Genomic DNA, 20766 nt, shown 5'->3' with positions numbered 1-20766 from the left:
AATCTCATCTATTGGCTTCGAGGAACGATAACGGCCTACCATTCGAACAAGCCGTAAAGAAAATCAAATTAAAACCATTGCGTTTCCCATGTATTGATCTGTGTGTGTGTGTGTGTGTGTGAGTGTGTGTGTGTGTGTATGTGTGTGATTAATCCATCATATCATAAAAAGATACTAAACGGGGGGGGGGGGGGGGAGGGGAGGGGATGATATCGTTATCAGCTTCATCGTCCATGCGAAACAGGCGGTGACACCCCGGGGTGACACATTTGCTCAGGACTGCGAAAAGTGCTCCGGTCTTTTTTTTCCCAAGGACTTAGGGTTAGGGTTGTGATAGTGTTTTAAGTTTAGTTTTTTATAAGGATGAGGATAAGGGCTAGGGTTATGTTTGTGGATAAGATTATATATTTGGCTTAGAGTGCAGATATTGTATGGGCATGGGAGCAATTGTGGCAGAAGCAAATGTCATGGAACCCAAAGAGTCCTGTAACAATCTTATAGCAGGAATAATACCACGTTCTGATCATAAACGGAAAAAAGCGCATGATTGTTATCCCATCTTACATTTCCCTTACTTTGACATTTAAAGAACAATCATTTTTTTTTTTGGTTATTATAATTGTACCGTGCATCTTACCTGTGTGGTAACAGCCGAGTAGCTCGGTTCGAAAGCATAAATAACTCTCCCAACTTGTCGGCATAATCCTGTACGTCGATGCCTTGGCTCTCTCCGCCAGACTCACTTTGCACATAGACGTGTGGCATCCCGATAGGTTCTGAATAAAAAAATAAGCAAGCAAAATCACTCAGACAGGCGATGTTCTAAATGAAAATAACAACTTTAATTCAGATGTACACTGAAGGAATATTATTAACATTTTGGGCTTGCATTCAAAAATACCAATTCTAAAAACTCTTTTCTTTTCAAGGCAATTTTTTTTTTCAGTTGTGGCGAAATGCAGGACACTACCTCCCCCCCCCAAAAAAAAAATAGAATAAAATCCAACAATAACAATAAACAAACAAACAAGCAGACAAATACAACAAAACATTTTCCAAACAAAAAGCATTAAATGGCGTCCTTTCATCCAGCAACACATTTTATTTTGGTCTCTTTGTTCGAAGAGACTCTTGCTGCCTCTGCTCAATTAACAGGATTAAACTGTTTTGCATACAGTGTACTACTCCATGTGCTACGATTGCTCTTCAACCTAGAACTCCTATAGCATTAAACGATGATGAAATGCTATAAATTGATAATTAGAATTTGTAAAATGGTAATGCATTTCCCTCCGCTTTCCCTTCCTCCACATTCAGCTTAAAAATAAGTGAAAGCAAAGCAATTACTAAGTATTACGTACAAATGACAAATTGTCTGAGGATGTATCTATGTTAAACCCGATTAGACGAGAGCCATCGCATTGCTGGATGATGACGTCAGTAAGTAGAAAGACGTCATCAAACGTCATCTGTATCCATGATTGATGGCTGCTGCCACCTGTCGGCCAGCCGTAGGAAGCGTAATGGTCGAAGGCTAAAATCCTCACGGTGTCTTCACTCACAGATTGCTCAGATCTGGTTGATGTGGAGCTAGTGTTAATTGATACTTCACCTTGGGCGGGATTCAGGCGACAGTCTGAGTTCGGAGAAATGATACACCGTATTATTATCTTTGCCGTAATGATAATGATGATGATTTGTGCAACTAATGGCAACTGCATCACTAGCACCATTATTTTAATTACCACTTATACCTTGTCCATTTACGCGTTCACATGTACGAAAACAAAGGGTAATGAGATTAACAACACACCGTGTGAAAACATAATCTTGTCTATAATTAAATGAATACTCGTACATTAATTGATCAAAGAATAAAGAGGTCTAAATTTATTTATAGGAAGGCTAGTATAGAGAAGCGAAAAAAAAATCTGAGAGCTGAGCGCAGATAGCAATGCTGATATGAAATACCCCACCAGGTGTACACGCTTTCAAGGGGACAAAATGATTTAATGCTTGAAACCCTAGACCATCAATGCTTCGAGACAGGTAATCTAAAATGTATCTATCTGTTTAGTTAGTTTAGTACAGGTATAAAGACGTTTCTTGCCTATATTGCACCCAAGCAGATCAAATCGAAGAGCAAAGGAATGACCAGCAGCGCTCATGGGCAGTATCCTGACCAGAGTTGTTAACCGTGGACGTGCAAATAAAACCGCATACACTTGCTCCACATTCCAGTCTGCCTGACGAATCTAGAAACAAGGATAATTCAATATTTAGAACATGTCAATACGCCACGTTAATCATCAAACGCACAAGTACAAATGAGAGTGAATCATGAAGTCCTTCTCCGATGCAAGTCATTATTGATTTGTTGCAAAGTTATGTACTGTCGTACAGTGGAAATTTGTAGTAGAGTAGAAAAGGCCATTCCTACAAGAGAGTCAGAATTTATATCATGGGTGCATTAACCTCAGACAAGTTATCCAACCCAAAATTTCCTTCTTGAATCTCGTGTGCATTATGAGTTTTTTCATCATTTCATGGGAATGCATAGATAATATGACAATGCAGTTGTTTGTTATGAATTTCGCCAACATTAAACCTTATCCCTCATTGTTGACATTAAATACCAGCATTATAACCGAAATACGTAAAGAACAATATCAAAGTTTGATGAAACCACATTCAGCCTTATTCCGTCTGGAGAGGATGCTTAAAGCTGAATACTCTAAAGTTGGGGATTGTCTTCTATCAGTCACAATCAACTGTTTTACGATGATTAATGTTATTGTGTGGCTGGCGGAACTCAAGATTCGTCGTATATTGAAATAAAGATTCCGGTATGAATTCCATGCTTAGAGATTACAGTGCGGGATTAAGTTTGAAAGCAGAGATATATTATAATTAAGTCTAGGCTATAGAAACAGTTACGGTTAGGCTTCTCTGAAGACTTAATAAGATGATGTGTGTATATGTATTTGTACAATCTACACATGTGAAAGTCTCTTGCCTCCTCACTGCCATCTTGAAAAGACACTGTTAGGGTTAGCAGCCAGGGAGTCTGAATCTCTTCTCCGCCTTGGATGATCAACCCTGTGATGTAGTGTGGATCTTCAAATGTCACCTGTAAATCAACCAACATACATTTTAGTGAATATGAAGAATTTAGGGTGAATGAAAACGCTTGGCCATGGAGTCTAGCGAGAATTCATTGTAGCCCGTCCCCTTTTCTCCCCCCCCCCATCTCTCTCTATACATATGTATATAAAATGTAATATTTTCATGTTCTTTATGTATAGATGGTCTTATGTATTTTTTGTGTTTTTTATGATATTTATAAAGATATCATAGAATGTTTTTTCATTTATTTATTTATATGTTTTATTTTCACAGGGTGGCTCCGCCAGTGGTTAAACACTGTTGTATTTGGAGGCCCTGCATGTATATCATATATGTATGAAATATGTTTATAATACATATGTTATATATGAATACACATGTATATATTTATTTGTTTATTTATTTTAATCTAATCACAATAAATAATCAACATACACTATGCGTATGATACTAACCACGATATTTTCGAATAAAATACCCACTCATTTCTTCATTCGTTTGCATTTCAATTAATTTTCTCTTATTTGTAACGAACATGACAGAACAAAAGTTCTCATAGAGCTCGCATATTTTCTCATATATCCCTTTCCCATGTCTCTAAGCTCACTACAATGACGGAGTTCTCTCGCTGTGGATGTGGAATCCAGGAGGCGGGGCCATGAAGTCTAGCCTGGTATGGGGCGTGGTCCTCATCCTTCTGACTCGTTGCTGTGATACTGGAATCGGGAATCCATCCTGCCTCCATCCCCAGTGGAATCAAGCAACGTCCTGTCCAAACAATTGTCATTAGAGCACAATTCACTTAGAAGATAGCTACTCATTGTCAAAGAGACACATGTTTCTTACCACTGAGTAGTAAATATCAGTTCAAGTTTGTTAGTCTGTATGCTTGTCTGTTTGTCTGTGAGTTGTTGTTTAGTGTGTATGTGTCTTGGGACGGTTAGTACACAGTTTTAGAGCAGTCTACATTCAACAAAGATTCAACATCAAGAGGTTAATGTGCACGAAATGACGAAATAGTAATGATAAGAGCATTTACCTTCACCATTTATTGATCTTAACTCGAGTTTAAATCCACCGCTGATCCCAGATGTCCCAGTTGAAAACCGAATCCAGGCTTTATGGGTCCACAAAACGAAGTCGGATGGCAGGATGCGACCGGTAAGTTCAGAAATGATGGATTCTGACACGTTTGGAAATGAACCCTTGCCAATGACAAGTAGGTCATCTTCATCGATAAGGTCAAAGGTGACAAAATGACCCATGATGCCCAGTTCCTGTGATGTCGTCATCTTCCACTCAATGTATTCATTGTTCTGATAAGGCATCGGATAGTAAGGTGACACCAGCTCTTCTACTCCGTCTTCAATCAAGACAACAGGCTCTGACGGAAAAATTGTGTGAAAAACTTTTATCGGAAATTATATTATGGTATAAAGATCATCTGGTGACCTACACCTAATATTGACGCTTCATTTATATCAAAACTCATTTCTTTCTTTTTTTTAAAGATGAATTAATCAATACATGCTCATGATGAAATATTCAAACGACTGATGTCTGTCTGTATTTAATAATATTATGGATTCATTAATGTGAAATGTATACGTATAGTAACAACTGCTATAGGGGATACAAATCAGATCTGGCCGCTGGGTGGAATCCTGGTGGTCTATTACTTATAACACCTGTCTAGAGTAATTAGCATATCCTTGGTTTGAGTCCAACCCCCATTACGTATGATTTTTTATCATGGCTACTACCAAACACTAAATATTCGATGCTTATTTACGTCGAATTTTCAATCACATACAAGTATGTCTTTACTTGTTGCTAATTGTACACAAAATTACAGTCGAAGTCCACGTAAAAATAGTACGTAAGTGAACCAGTGCATAAGAAACTGAAATATCGAAAGACAAAATTGATAATGAAGAAGGTTTCTATACCTGTGAGAGCGGTAAGCTCAAGTTTGAAGCCTTGTCCGATTTCTGTGGTATCTGTATCCAATTCAATCCATATTCGATTGCAGTGACTGATGGCCAAGGGGTCAGTAACAGGAAAGTTTTGACTGTCCCATATGGTTTGACTCTCAGATACTTGAAAAAAAAATGAGGAAAGAAACAGCATATTCAAGTCTCAATCTCTGTATTCAAAATGAATCATATGAAACGCGTGAACATCGCTGGTCGCATAATACACATTCTTGAATTTTTGTATTTTTGAGGAAACAAGAAACTTCTGCTTCTATACTCGTGCGTGTTGAAGACGAAACATCGCACATAACTTTGATAAAAAGACAGTTCGGGATTATGTAATATCCATGTTAAAAAACTCATTTTTCTATCAGAAAACTATACCTTTGTATACAAGATGCAAAAGTGTTACTTTCAGGGTTCATGTAACCCTCAGCGAAGAAAATAACAACAAAAAGAATAGTTGACATGGTGGCTATGTAAATAATGTACATACCATAATACCTCGATGCACCACATCCTATGGTGAGGTCATTATCCAGAGTTGTCACATTGATGTGGAGCATTGTGACTTTGATGACATAACCGACTGGAGCAAAGACTACCCACTCACGAAAGAAGCTCGCGGGGTACAAGTCGGGGTAAAAAGTTGATGGTATGATAATAGATCCAGTACGGGGTAGTCTTATGCCCCTATCATCCGCTGTAAGCTCACAGAGGTCTACTTCGTCACAGTCTTAATTTAAACAAAAATCGAAAGAAAAAAATCAGTAATTACTTCTCAATGCGGAATTATGTTGTATGCAAAGAGTGAGTGGAATAATACAAGATGGTTGCCTCAAACTTTGGCAAATGAATACAGCGCTGGGCTCATTTCTCGTTACATTAAATCATTTATTTATTCATTTATTTATTTATTTTTTTATCTGTCATCTCTTTAAAATCCTCCCAAAATATCATCGTGACAGCGTCTGAGAAAACTGCAGATTTACCTTCGTGACATTTGTCGTTATTCATCTTTTATTCAAATTATTCTACTAATAGAAATATAGTTTGTGAGCATACCTGGTAGAAGTTCATACAATTTCAGAAATTGAACATTCTTTTGCATATCATAATGCTAAGAATAATGCCAAATAAAATTCTTATCGTTTTCAAAGAATTATAGGAATTTTTCTATTATATGAAAAGTATAAATTAAATTGAACAAGAAATGAATGAACACGGTTAACAGCATGTGATTTTATGCAGTGTGACACATCGTACCTGTGGGAGGGATTGCAGTAAGCTCCAAAATAAACGATCCGTTGTTTTGATGTTCATACAACCATATGACTTTGTAGACCAGCGCTATACGATGAGAATAGATAACTATGTCTTGACTTTCATAGCCGGTGACTATACAGCGAAAACCAGTTATTTTGTTGGGTAACAACCCCGCAGCCAGTACTATTCTCTCATCGGCTATATCCAAAGCTATCGATTTGAAGTGTACGCGAATAGAAGCATCTTCCGGTGCCTCTACAGTCCATCGGGCTTCATGTTGGTTACTCCAAATCTCGAGCAAATCCACATTAGACGTTATCGTCGCCACTTCACCGTAAGAGAGGTGAATCTTGACTAAGTAATGACAAAGATCGAATAAACAAAAATAACTTTAGAGGTGAAAAACATGTATATCAGGGTCAGAGGATCCTTCTTGGATAAATCAAAAGTTATAAGTGGTGACGATGTCGTTCCTTACTTAAAGCATGAATGAGTTATCATCATCCTTATTCTTTGCGGTACAATTTACCCAACAATAATAATCAACTGTGATTATCACAGTATAAGCCTATTGAATTCCTATATCGAAATTGTCTTCACTATCATTCCTGTTTTAATATATCACTTAAAAACAAGAAAAACAACAATATAATGAAATTACAAGTGTCATTTGTGTCCTATGTGAGTATGTACTGGAAATAAAGAAAGACCGCCACATAAGGTAATGGAAATTGATTTAATTGCTCTTTCCGTAAAGAACCTAAATACAGAGACAAAGATCCATCATCTTCAATACATAAACAGTGAATAACTATGCAGTAAAGGGAATGTCCCAACGTTGCACCTTCAATGAGTATAGAAGAAGAAAGGTAATTTTGTGCGATTCTTGTTGAAAGATTGCATAAGCTGATATGATTGGAAACATACAATTCTCTATACTCCTCATGAAAGATGCTGTTTATGATATACAAATCAAATCATCTTTTTCTTTCTTTTAGTTCCACCAAGTATGCAATTAATTCTTACTCGATGATTGAATACAGATGTAATAAACCTGATATCATGACCTTTTAACGTCTTTTATTTACAATCCAATTGTTTAAAAAAATGTCAAAGACAGTCAAAGCATCCGGGAACTTACCAGTGGCAAAAATGAACTCCACATCGAACCGAGTGGCCGGCTCAGCGTAGTCACTGACCAGCATAAACCACATCCAACGGGAGATAGATTCGATCTCGTAAAGGCGAAGGCTGATGTCACCCGTGAACGTGTCGAGGATGGAATCTCGTCTACCGACTTCCTTTCCGTCGCCGACCACCAAAAGATCACGACTATTGTGAGGGATAGGTACACACTTGAAAATATATATCTATAATGCTTATTTGGCATTTTTGCAAATTGCAAAAACATGCGCACGAGTTTATACAAGGCTACACATACACAATGAAGTTGGATATGATATTCAGTTTTCTTATTTTCTTACCTGTGTTGATACAACAAAAATGTTTATGAACCAAAGAATTGTGAGTTGGAAATGGTTCTATCCCATCACATCTTTCTTAAAGGACAAGTTCACCTTCTTATACATGTGGGTTGAGTGCGTGCAGCAATATTAGTAAGAATACATCAGTGAAAGTTTGAGGAAATCAGACAATCCTTTGAAAGTTAAGATTTTTAAAGTTTCTGTGTATTCACTGCTCTACAAGAAGACTACTGCAGTTTATGATGTCACATACATTGAACGATAACAGGAAAATATAAAGAGAATTTTACAAAGTGTCATTTTTTTTTGGACAAAAGTACACATTCCCTCGACTTGCCACTGTGTTAAGGGTAATATTTTCCCCCTGCATTCCTGAAAGAGGCAAATTAAGTACTCTTTTATTTCTTTTCCGAGAATATTGAAAATAATTGTTGAATTTCTTCAGAATTCTCTTTATATCGTTCTACACGTGTGATATCACAAGCTGTAGTAGTCTTCTTATCCAGCGATGGCGCCAATGAAACTTCAAAAATTCATAAAAGTTGAATAGTTTGTCTGCTTTTTCTCAACCTTTCACTAATGTTATCTATTTATATTGCCGCATTTTCTCAAGTCATAAAATATACGTGTATAAGGTGTACTTGTCCTTCAATATTCGATATCACCGAGTAGCGAGAATGCATTGGATCGCAGGACTTTGTTTACTATTCAGCATTGAGATAAAAAATCATTGTGACTGTGCATCACAAAAAACCAACTAAAAGTCGCACTCCTTGATTTTATATGAGGACTCAAAAAAGGTGAAACGGGTTAACCTAGTCAGTTTTGAGTTTTTCATGCTTTGTGACGGAGCTATTCTTCTTAAGTTTGGGATCATAAAATGAATCGGAAAGTGACATGCGTTTTCAGTAGTTTTTCTCCAACCCCCTTTTTTGTAGAGTAGTGTGGTCAGGTATATCATAGAGGCCCCTTTTGATATCCTTTGCACACTCTTCACTTTCAACTATAACTTTTGAAAGCAAAACGCTACTGTTTTGAAAGTTAGCATTAATCATGGACAGAATGTGTTAATAGAGCATGCTCAATTTCAGCTTAATCTGATAATTCCTACATTGTTGTTGCTCCGGTGGTTTACATCCTCTTTCTTTGTCCAATTCATCGCACAGCTTGCACGGCTTGGTAAAGATTAAGCGCTTGAATAGACCCTTTACTCTTTTATCAGTTCACACTTTACCAGAGTGTGTGCTTTCTTACTAATATTTAGATAGGTTATAGGAGAGTCCATTTGAATTGAATTAGTATATCATTTTAAAGCTTAGAGTCTGCTCTTTCAGAATCTGCCCTTAACTAAAATTCCATGTCTGGCGACTTTTTGCTGGTTTTGTGATGCAAGGTCACGCTTATCATAATTTAAGAAAAATTATTTTTTTACTCTCATGACGGAAGACTCACCCATATTCACCTGCGCGATATACTACATAGATGCGGACAACGCACTCAGGTGGAGCTTCGATGACGTAAGAGATCATAGTATTCAGACTCCCGCTAGACGGATAGCCAGGAAATTCCACATAATGCCAAGGCCATGTCACATTACAGCTTCCATGACCTTCATAGTCCATGGTTTCAACTACGAGTCAAGAGAACATTAGAAGCACCAGATGAGCAAATGCTAGCATCTTTAGGGGAAAAATACAATACTCGTAGATCACAACGTCTATATCTATTGTTGGATTGGTATCAATCAGCGCGCTGGCAGTGGGCGTAAAAAATGGTTTGTACCCTCCGATTTTAAACACAAACAGGCGTATCACGCAATGGAGTACACGGTGGTCAGTATAGTAATCAAACCGTTGCTACATTAAAAGCTCGCGTACTTGTGACTCAATGGAGTGGTGAATTTGCCTCCCTTTCATTTTCTCCATTTTATGCTTGCATACATACGTGACATACATAACCACAAGTAATTAGAACCTCATTATGCCACACAGGGGCATAATTTCTGCCTATATGCATGAAATAGAATATTGAAGAAATGCCCTTTCTTTTCCTATCTGTAGTCTCTGAAAGTTCGAGCTAACTATTGAGAGTAAAGCAGGTTGGGATGCAGGCGTATTTATAATGCCAATAGACGGGGAGAGATACATAAAAGATCCTTTTCTCTCTTTCTCTCTCTCTCTTTCTTGCCTGGCTCTTCTGGCCATGTACACACTCTATTCGGTTTTCAATGTCATCATTATGTATAATATTTGGGTTGTCCTTTTTCATAATGTAGGCTAATGATTACTTTGATATCTGTGTCCGCAATGACCAATAGAAATCATTTCTTTTTTTGAGGGGGGGGGGGGGATAATTTCGTAGTTTAATTTTCCTAATCGTCATTCGTCAGTACTCATAAGGAGCAGCCATTTTCATAAAACTTTTCCCAGTCAATTTGCAAACTCCATCAGGTCTTAATTGGATGACCTTCTCCTATAAAAAGAAGTGGTCAGCAGCTTGTGTGAGTATAGAAAAATATAATCTAATCACGAAAAAATGTATCTTTAGAATGATTTCTATAGGTCTTTCTTGAGAAAATAATATCATTAGCCTACATCAGTTATCACAAAAAAAAAACCCGGACACCCCAAAATTATGAATGATGGAATTCGAAGTTCAGTTTGGTATCTACGATGGTAAAAGCGAGGGGGAGATCAGAGGAATGGGAGAGTGAGAGAGAGTGAGAGAGAGAGGGAGAGAGAGGGAGAAAAGGGGCACCCCCGGAATTTTCTGAACACACACACACACACACACACACACACACACGCACCAACACCATGGAGGCCTACACACGGTCATTAGTTACCTCGAACTTTGAGGGAGTACAGATTGGAAATTAAATGGCATATCTTCGATCTTATTCGTTGCTCAGGCACAATTTCTTTATATGACATGATAAGGTCCTACACCATGTGACCCTGTATGCACCCCTCAAAAGCTGAATATGAAGGAGAGGCAGAATTTACTAGTACTCCAAAGGGTCACGTGACCGATACGTTCGCGATACCTAATGGTCACCTGCCCATGCGCACACTACCATAACGTTAAGGCAAATTAGGGGAGTTATATCCATCTGTGCTTCTATCTTCTTTGCTATCAATGAATAGCCCTACGTGAAATTTGAGCGATTCCCTGGGTCATTAGCCCTCTGCGGTTTTGAGGAATTCGAGAAACACATCTACGTGACTTTCATGCTCAGATGCGATGAGAGGCCTATGATAATATTAACATGTTACACTGTATAACTATAGTAATAATATTGCTATGTAATACAGCTAACAAGTAATGTTTGTCAACACGTGATACCTAATACCTAGATAAACTACTAGTATCACACTGCTTTTCTGCATCCTTATTTGCGAGACAGTTCCCAAACAATCTTGAAATAGGGTTCCGACTAGGATTAGTTTAAACCACCCGAAAAATTCCGAAATATGGTAATGGTGCTTTTTGGTGTTCTTGGAAGCATGATGCCGGAACGGCCTTTTCTTTGCAGGACTACATGCACTGCACATACGTCATGCTGATTTGCTGCATAAATGGTTGACCGCCTGAGTGTGCGTGTGTGGTTGTGTGTGTGGTGGTGGTGGTGGTGGGGGGGGGGGGGGGAATAATAGGCATATTGTGGAATATCACGGGACGAATAAAGCCAAGAGATGCTAAGCCTTACCTTTAGCACTGATGTTGACGAGAAACCCTCTCCGAACAACCTCAGAATCTGTGATGAACTCCAGCCACGCTTCACTATGTCTACAATTAACGTCTGAAGGAAGGGCGCCCCCACTAAGTGTTATCAGCCTAGTCTCTTCGAGTCCCGAAACGTTACCGAAGCCGACTTTGAGCACATCGTAGCCAGGTTCGAGGTCGAAATCATCAAAGCTCAAGACAATACTCTCGTTTTGTGGAGACTGGATGAGCCACGTCAGATGGACATTGTTCACGTAGTTGTTTGGGTAGTTTGGTGACGTCACAACCTTTGTCTTACCAACTGATATTGTGATGGCTTGTGCTAATTGGTAAGAACATGAAATTATTTAATGAATGCATCCAAGGAAAACAAACACGAAAATAATGACAAGGATTTCATAATGCACCTTCATACATTGCTGCTGCTTTTTTCTTACCCCCTACATGTAAACAAGAATATATCAAAAATACGACCATAATGAGATCGATTTAGTGGAATGAAAAAAAAAACGGGAAATAAACTCACTTTTTGCGACGTTTCGCCGATTATCAATTGACTTCTTCGGGCAAATTTAGTCATTTGCCCGAAAATGCCAATTGATAATGGGCGAAACGTCGGAAAAATTGAGTTTAATTCAAGTTTTATACTCGGCTGTATGTTTAAATTATCATCTACTACACTTTTCAGTCATGAATTTTATGGCAAGATAACAACGCTCAACGAAACAAAACTAGACTAGCTTCAAATTCAATTTATATTCCAATGACAAGTTCACTATAATGATATATAAAGTGAAATTAAAACAGATTAATACAAGTTTCATTTGAATTGGACAAAAATGAGAAAAGGGTGGGTTTTTGACTTTCATAAGCTTTTAAGAACTATTGATCTTTGTATAGCCGATTATGCATAGAAAGTAAATTAGCTGAGTCGTCATCCCACACTCTTCTATCGGTTTTGGGCGTAAAAATATTATCAAACTTATGACTTTGGTGGAAATATAATAGGAAATATAAACCCTCTCCTCGAAGTCAACGTAACTAAATTATCACAAAACTAAAAAATAAATGTGTGGATTTATGAGTAGGTCACTGGGGGCTTTATGCGGTTATCATATCGTCCCCTCCCCCAAGTTGTTTATGTGGTTGCTCTCCCTATATTCACTGTTTTGTGAAAACAGGTGCAAATTCGCTATGCATTATCACACTGCCTGGTTTTCTGTCCTTTTGTAAATGATTTTACTCTGGTTTTTCAAGTCAATTTAAACATTATGTGGAAGTGCCCTTTCATGACTGTTCAGACCTTTCACTCGAATGTTCGATTTATTGGGCTGTTTTCACGGTAAATTCTTCAGAAAACAATGCTTAGTTACATACTAATTATTATTATTTCAGAAATCATTTCAACAAAGGAAATGATGTTTTGCTTTTGATAACAATCCTGACAATATTGGCATAACACGGCTCAATAAAGAATGATAATATATAGATTTTTTTTCTTCATAAAGTTAAAACTAGGAACTTTGTTCTTTCACTTTTATACAAACCAAATCTTCTTTACAAAACGAACAGTCATCACTGCTGACTTTTTTATCTTATGCAGTTGCTTATCTAAACACAAAATCCCCTACCTTATACGTAAAGTATCTCAAACCAATATCCAGAGTAAAACGAAATATCATAATGTGATACTTTTCCATTTTTATAGTTTCAGGGGGACTTTCCAAATGCCGTTTCCATTTTGAACATATTGAGGGTAATCAAATCATATCCAGAACATGTCTAAAATCTTTGTGTGGATAAAACTATTACAATATTTCGTAACAAGATGCATGGATAGGCTCTTCAATACAACGTGGTAATGAATTCCCCTTTTGGTTTTCCTTTCGTCTTTTGCCACTATTTGCTGTCGCCATCTGTATATTGCTGTAATCTTCACTGCATTTCTTGATAATTTTATTATATCTCAATCCGTATTTTTTTTAAATTGATTAAATCCTATTGAGACAATTCATAGATAAAATGATACATTGGTTATATACATGCAAGTGCAATTATATGTTGGAGACTAAGAGACTCTAAGAGACTAGAGTCTAAGACTGACAAACTTTTGTTCATTTTTCCTGTCACCATTTTGGTCTCTTTTGATATCCTTTTACAGTAGTACAGTTATTGGATTTCCCACGTCAAATTTGCCCAATACTTCCTTTATTCTTGTGCACGTCGAGGCATACAACGGATGTGTTATTTTTTTAAAAGATTTAATTGAATTAAGTTTTCCCCACTTCTTGCTGATGAAAATACATATCAGGATAGCATACAGAAGTGAGAATGTTTAAAGTAAGTTCTCTATTGGTACAGCAACGTGATAAGCTCAAACAGCTTTCCGCACACGTTCTCGAAATTTGAGCCTTCTGTCAATGTTTTATTCTGAGTATGTGAACGGACATTTCAGTGGGAGTGCATCTAAGCTGAACTTTAGATGAATCTGGAAAGAAAATCAAATTATTGATTGAAAGGGAGCATCCCTGTTTTTTAAGCACTTAACGTTCAAAAACTACTGTTCTCATATGGTTATTAAAGCAATAAAATATGTGCGTTTATAAATAAAGGCAATCATTATTTTGTTCTCTACATGATTTGATTATACTTTCAGTCTCGAAGAATGTTCTAGAGGACTTTCAAATTTCAGAACAGGACAAATACGTATATAAAAACCACGAAGTCACAGTGGACTGCAGTGGCGGATCCAAGGAGGGATGGGGAGCGCACCGGGCGCCCCCATTTATCTATTTTTTTTTAAACAAAAGAAATAGAAAGACAAAATGGGGGAGGGGTGCGTGCGCCCCCCCCCTTTAATCATGTAAAGGCGCCCCTCTTTATGGAATTCCTTGATCCGCCCCTGGAGTGTTGTATAATGCTACTTTGTTAATGGAGCCGAGCGAGTTGCCGGCAGAAACTTTTATTTGCAAATGCCGACCCAGCCAGCCTCTGCGCTTTTGAGATGAAAATTGGTTGGATAAATCTGTAAACGTGACTGGTAATCCCGCAGCCGTGATAAGCTGATTAAATTCTAATTCTCTCTATAGTCACGACCTTTTGAGAAAGTAAAATATGCATGTAAAGGCCGTGTCACACCTTTCCGGGCAAGCCTTGCGTGCAACTTGCGAAGAACAATTTTTGCTACCCAGATGCCCCTCACATGACAGTACCTAGCACGCATCTCGACCGTAGTCGCCCGGAGTTGCGCACGCAAGTCCAATTTACCCGCATCCAAGTTTTAGGCCCTGTCACACCTTTCCGGGCAATCTACGCGAGCTTGTTGCGTGTGCACAATTTTTGCGGGCGGACGATGATTTTGGCTCAAATGTATTCCGTGTGACCTGCGTGTCAGGCGCATGGATGGCGCATGAGGGCTGACAACTCTGTGCAGGAATCCCTCTGAAGGACTTCAATATGGCACAGAATGTCATTAATCTTGGTCGATGAGGCGCTTGTATAGCGCATAGGCACACATCCACGAGCAACCTACGTACTTCAAGAGGGTTAATTGCCTGTGACTTGCTGCAGATACGGGTCTCCTACTGGTGTTCTGCATGGACATCTGCGGGCAATCCCCGCTACTCACCCGGAACAAGTTTTGGTCATGCTCAAAACTTGGCTGCGGGTAAATCGGATTGCGTGCCCACCTAATGGCAACTACGGGCGAGAAACGTGCTAGGTACTGTCGGGTGCGTGCCATCTGCGGGGACCTCCGGGTAGCAGAAATTGTCTCCCGCAAGTAACAAGCAAGGCTCGCCCGGAAAGGGTGAGCATGGTCAAAACCTGTTCCGGGTGAGTCGCGGGTATTGCCCGCAAGGGTCCACGCAGAACGCAGGGGGCTCATAGCGGCCGCATCTCGCAGGCAATTCCCAAGCAGGTAACATGCAATTGTAACGCAGGTACTTCTCAGTGCCCGTATGTCTTCAGTAACTAGAACTTCAGTAAGACGTAAGTAGTACGTACGCTTTCAGCAGGAAAGGCGCAAGCAAAACTGGCGAAATCCTAGTCTTCCCCCCGAAGATGTTCCTGCTTGCTGGAAAATCCCTGCACGCAACAAGCCCGCAAGGCTTACCCGGAAAGGTGTGACAGGGCCATAAAGATGTCAAATAATTTACGTACAGACCCATTAGTTAGACATTAATAGACGTAATAGCGTGCAGGATGCATGAGTTCAATTGAGATCCGTTCACGTATCTCTCACCATGAAAACACAACATAATGATGAACTACTACAGTCAATTGCATCGATTCATACAAAAGAAAAAAACACAATAAAGTAAAGATAAATTAAAAACAATAAAAACAGATTTGCTCAACGGACGAAAATGCACTAGGATCATGATAGATTTGAGTGGAATACAATTTCATGTATTTTGCCTGGTTGGCAAATATTATGCAGTCATATTTTACTAAACTACATTGCCTCGCTTCGTTAATTGCTACAGTGATAATATCAGATTGTGTGCACAATCAGACACTGATTTTTATCATCTATGACGGTTTTCTTTAAACAGCAAGCTTTCTATGACATGTTCTAAATATATAAACGCTTCCATTTTTCGTTCACTCCGTCAGTTTGACAATTGAAATTAAGCACTAAAAACATGCTAGAATTCTGTATCAATTTTTGTATTTCTTTTTACATGCCATGTACTTACAAGAAAAAAAAACACAATTTATTCTGTCATCAAGCTGTGTATTTTATTTGAAACGAATAGGCAACCATCATAGTTCTTTTTAAGCTTTGTGAGCGACATTTTTGCCTTGATGCCATTTAATTTCTATTTTGTACATGTTTTATTGTATTCATCTACTCATTACCAATGAAAATATCTTTACCGGTACCAAGACCGTTGGAAAACACCATCTTCACTATTTAGCACTCAGCATTGTACTATAAACCTACTATGCTGTAAAATGTATGAACCGAAAACACCAACGACTGTATTCATATTCACGTGTATGACGTATGACTGCGCGTTTTAACGTGTAGTCGTAGCGTTTATACAGGGTTTGTGGAAATTGATATTGATGGGGTAAAGTCATGGGGTAAAGTCATGGGGAAAAAGTGTTCTTAAAGGGGAAATTAGACTTCAGCTGAAAGTTTGTTTGAATAGAGGGAGTAATTTTTTTTTTTAACACAACAATTTTGATGGCTAAATTTGACAAAAATCATATGAATAATGAGGTTGAAATAGGAAGCGTCCATGATTTTTCTCGAAATATTCTTTGACCGGTTACAGCTCGTTATTCCGAAGGGTCGTTATTCCGAAGGCTCTTTATTCCTAAAATTCGTTATTCCGAAGGTTCATTGTTCCGAAATTCATTATCGGATTAACCAATCCTCGGAATAACGAACCTTCGAAATAACGGCACAAATTTTCGGATTAACGAACCTGTAGGTATAGGGAACTTGCGTGTTTCGGATTAACGACCCTTCGGAATAGCGAACCTTCGGAATAACGAACAGCACCCCTTTGACCAGTCAAAAAGAAATAATGAATATGCAAATAGTGGAGTGATGATGTCATTCCCTCACAACTTTTTCCATATTGATAGTGCGTATTAAAAAAAATTGGATATCTCATTTTTTATTCAAACGAAATTATGCCCAATCTCAAATCCTTATTACCCTTGACTATTAATTATTTTGAACAGGAATGCCTGCTTTGAAATTCTTCAACCAAGAATAAAAGTAACTGTATGTTTTACACTTTTGTAACGGAATGTTTTAATTTTCGCCATTTTTTTTTTTTTTTTGGTACACGACCAATGAAAAAAAAATTGTGCGGTAACCACATCATCAGCTCACATTTTTACGTATTCACATCAACTCTAAGAAAACTGTTTTGCAGAAATAAAAAAAAAACAACTTCATAATATCATAACCTCCCTATTTCATTTTTATATATAGCTCATTTCCGTCATTTTTTTCCTTACTGTTGAACTTATTAGATTTCACTCTTTCTTGTCCAACTAACTTAAAACTAGCCCTGGAATTCCCATTGAACATTACGTCATACTATCTGCAGCAATATGTTTGAACTACACCCCCTCCCCCCAAAAAAACAAAGATAAACAGAAATAAAGATTGTGTTCCTACTTACGTTTTATGGTCGCAACGCTTAAACAGAGTGTCAGAAAATTGTTTTCAGAAAATCATTAATTGCACTGGACACTGTATAATTTTCTGTTGATTGCCTTGTATCGAGCGCTGTAACCAGTTTTTATTCCGCTTATTCGCTAGAAAATGCATCTACGTCTCAACGCATTTGTCATGCTTGCTCCTTGAAAAATATCGGAATTGTCATAAATATGAGATAAAAAAATGTAGATAGCTGTTATAATGTATATACATCATCAACATTCTTAATCAATATATATCATCACCATGCACCACCATTCCGTTTGGCATTGTCAGAAAGGAATACTGCTAAATAAAAGACGTGAAAGATATGAGACAGAAAATGAGAAAATCCAAAATTGAGAGGCCCAAACCGTATGTATTTATTACCTTTGCGCACTCAAGAGGGTAGATAACTTAGCACCTGTTAATCCAAAAACCTCCCAAGTACACCAAATAATGCCATACCAACAAATCACATAACACGTCTAAGTCTAAACGATTGTAACATTTAAAGGAATAACAGCCTCTGATTACAGTAATGGTCACAAAAGGTTAAAAGAATGCTAGTGATGACAGGCAGAATATTATCTATAATTTCAAGTTTGTATAACATTTATTTTCCATCTTTTTTTCATGTAGGAAATCACATGCATGAAATTATTGTACAGGAAGGCAGAACCTCAAAAAAGCAAAGCTTGTGGTGAGCTGCCTTACAAAAATACATGACATCACAAACACAAAAACAAAAAACAAACAACGAAAACATGATAATAGTTCCCATGACAACATTGAAATGAAATATTCCTCAAAGGGAGTAGTACAGAGAGGCAACAATGAGTATGAAAATACATTGTAGTGACAAGCTACAGGCTATGGCAAATGTTGCATATACCTGGGTACAGCAAACCTCGCACGAGCCGAAGCTCTAGGGACTGAAAAAGAAAAAAGAAAACGCGACTTTCGCGAGAGTCGATTTTTTTTTTGATTCACAGTTATGTACATGTATAGTATATTTGCATGCATGCATGTGTGTGTGTGTGTGTGTGTGTGTGCATACATGTGCTGTGTCTATAGTGCAACATAGATAGCCACTGCTGGCAGACATTCTCTCAGCTGTGTGCTTTCATCCCTGCCTATATTGAATACGTATATATAACTATATTGAATACGTATATATATACAAACAAAAACATATATGTGACCCCGCATTAAAAAAAAAAAGCAGCAAAAAGTGGCTGGGCACGGATTTTTAGTTAAGCGCAGAATTTGAAAGAACAGACTCTTAGCTTTAAAATGATGTATAACTCAATTCAAATGGATTCTCCTAACAATTCTAAATATTGGATAGAAAGCACACATTCTGGATAAGTGTGAGCTGAGAAAAAAAAGGCTCTGAAGTACAGGGTCTATTCAAGCGCTTAATCTTTCCTAAGCTGTGCTAGCTTTTCGATGAATGGGACAAAATAAAAACAGGATATAAACCACTGGAGCATGAACAATAAAGGGCTAATTAGATTAAGCTGAAATTGAACACGCTCTATCAACACATTCCGTCCACAAATGCCAACTCTCAAAACAATAGCATTATCCTTTCAAAAGTTATTGGGATTGAAAGTGATGAGTGTGCAAAGGATTTTCAAAAAATAAAAAGGGTCTCTGAAAGGCATGCCTGCTCCCACTACTCGTAAAACTGCTGAAAACACACTTTCCCGTAAGCCAATCATGTTATGATCCCAAACTTAGGAATAATGTAGAAGAAAAATAGCTCTTTCAGAAAACATGAAAACAGACCATTGACTTGGTAGACCCGTTTTTGAGTCCTCACATAAATTTCAAGGGGTGCGACTTTTTGTTGGTTTTGTGATGCACGGTCACATATACATAATACATGTAGATATAGATATATATGTTTTATATATATATATATATATATATATATATATACTCAATAAATCACATAATTGAGGTCGAAAGACTAAGACTGAGGATAGTAAATTGTTCTTGAATGGTTAAAAGAGAAGCGATCGTTAATTGCCACTCACCTTCTCCAGTTTCACTCTCCACATAACCCAGGATTAGTACCATCACAAATACTGCAGAACAGCAGAATATCTCCAGTTCCTTCGCCATTAGATTATCAATACATTAGTGTGCATCCGGCGTAGCATGAGCTTGATCGTTTATCTCAGTTTCAAGGGCACTAGGCAGAGATAACTGAATCAGAAGTGCTTTAGGTATCTCAGAACTTCCTGGCTTCAACACTCGCTAGATTTGTTTCTTGCATCCAGTTGGTCCGACATCCCCATTAATTGTGGCACCCTCGACAGAAACAGATCGCATTTATACGGTTGCTATGGGCTGAAGCTCAAGAGCACGTGACCGCTATAGGTGGTAGCAATTAATTGCACGTGTTATCCTTCAGTGGAAGATTGTCCTTCGTCATAGCCTACTGTATCTTTGTTCATGTATTTATTCTATCATCTATTTACAAATTTTCCGACCCAATTTCATTAGCAATGCATTCATATTCATGAATAGGCATTAGAATTGGAGGGATTTTCGTCAACTCTCTGCTCTCATGGTCCATTTTGTTTTTATGTTCCTTTCTTATTTCATTCAACAAAGAAAGAAATTCATTTGATTTTACGCTGTAAATATGGTTATCGCACAATTTTGAGCAACTGTCATCATGTCATATTCACCTTATGTTTTTGTTTTGAAGTTTTGGTAACAAGATTTCCTTTTTTGTTTTCAAAGTTTCAATGTAAAACTCTGTTCAAGTACATCGTAGAAGTAAATTGCTTTTCATTTTCAAAGTTCTAATCTGATTGATAAAACTATGAACGTTATGTATAAGATTAATCTATATTTATTTTTCTATTTACATAGAAATGTATTGTGTATATACAGATTGTGCTTTATGTCACGTTTTGACATTTCGGGATTCTTTCATAGGTAGCTTTGCATGAACCTTTCCCGTGTCAACGCACTTCAACAACCTGTAGCTGTAGATCTGTCG

General features: G+C 37.7%; 1 protein-coding gene across 1 annotated transcript in view; it reads right to left on the bottom strand.

Moving 5' to 3' along the window:
- The window catches only part of LOC139729640 (uncharacterized), a 36125-nt gene extending 16248 nt beyond the window's left edge, over positions 1 to 19877 (bottom strand). The window contains exons 1-9 of the mRNA XM_071640566.1: positions 19790 to 19877; positions 11562 to 11900; positions 9305 to 9482; positions 7510 to 7700; positions 5076 to 5225; positions 4166 to 4510; positions 3734 to 3894; positions 3017 to 3130; positions 638 to 776 (exon numbers count right to left, since the gene is read on the bottom strand). Of these exons, the coding sequence (XP_071496667.1) occupies positions 638 to 776; positions 3017 to 3130; positions 3734 to 3894; positions 4166 to 4510; positions 5076 to 5225; positions 7510 to 7700; positions 9305 to 9482; positions 11562 to 11900; positions 19790 to 19877 (1705 nt within the window). The remainder of the gene's footprint in view (positions 1 to 637; positions 777 to 3016; positions 3131 to 3733; positions 3895 to 4165; positions 4511 to 5075; positions 5226 to 7509; positions 7701 to 9304; positions 9483 to 11561; positions 11901 to 19789) is intronic.
- Between the last annotated feature and the right edge of the window lie 889 nt (positions 19878 to 20766).

Source organism: Diadema antillarum, unplaced genomic scaffold, assembly GCF_040938485.1.
Source record: "Diadema antillarum isolate AM-2024a unplaced genomic scaffold, OU_Dant_1.0 seq00000248_RagTag, whole genome shotgun sequence".
NCBI classification, from domain to species: domain Eukaryota; kingdom Metazoa; phylum Echinodermata; class Echinoidea; order Diadematoida; family Diadematidae; genus Diadema; species Diadema antillarum.
The sequence above is the reverse complement of the archived record's forward strand: the minus strand, read 5'-3'. Positions and strand labels throughout refer to the sequence as shown.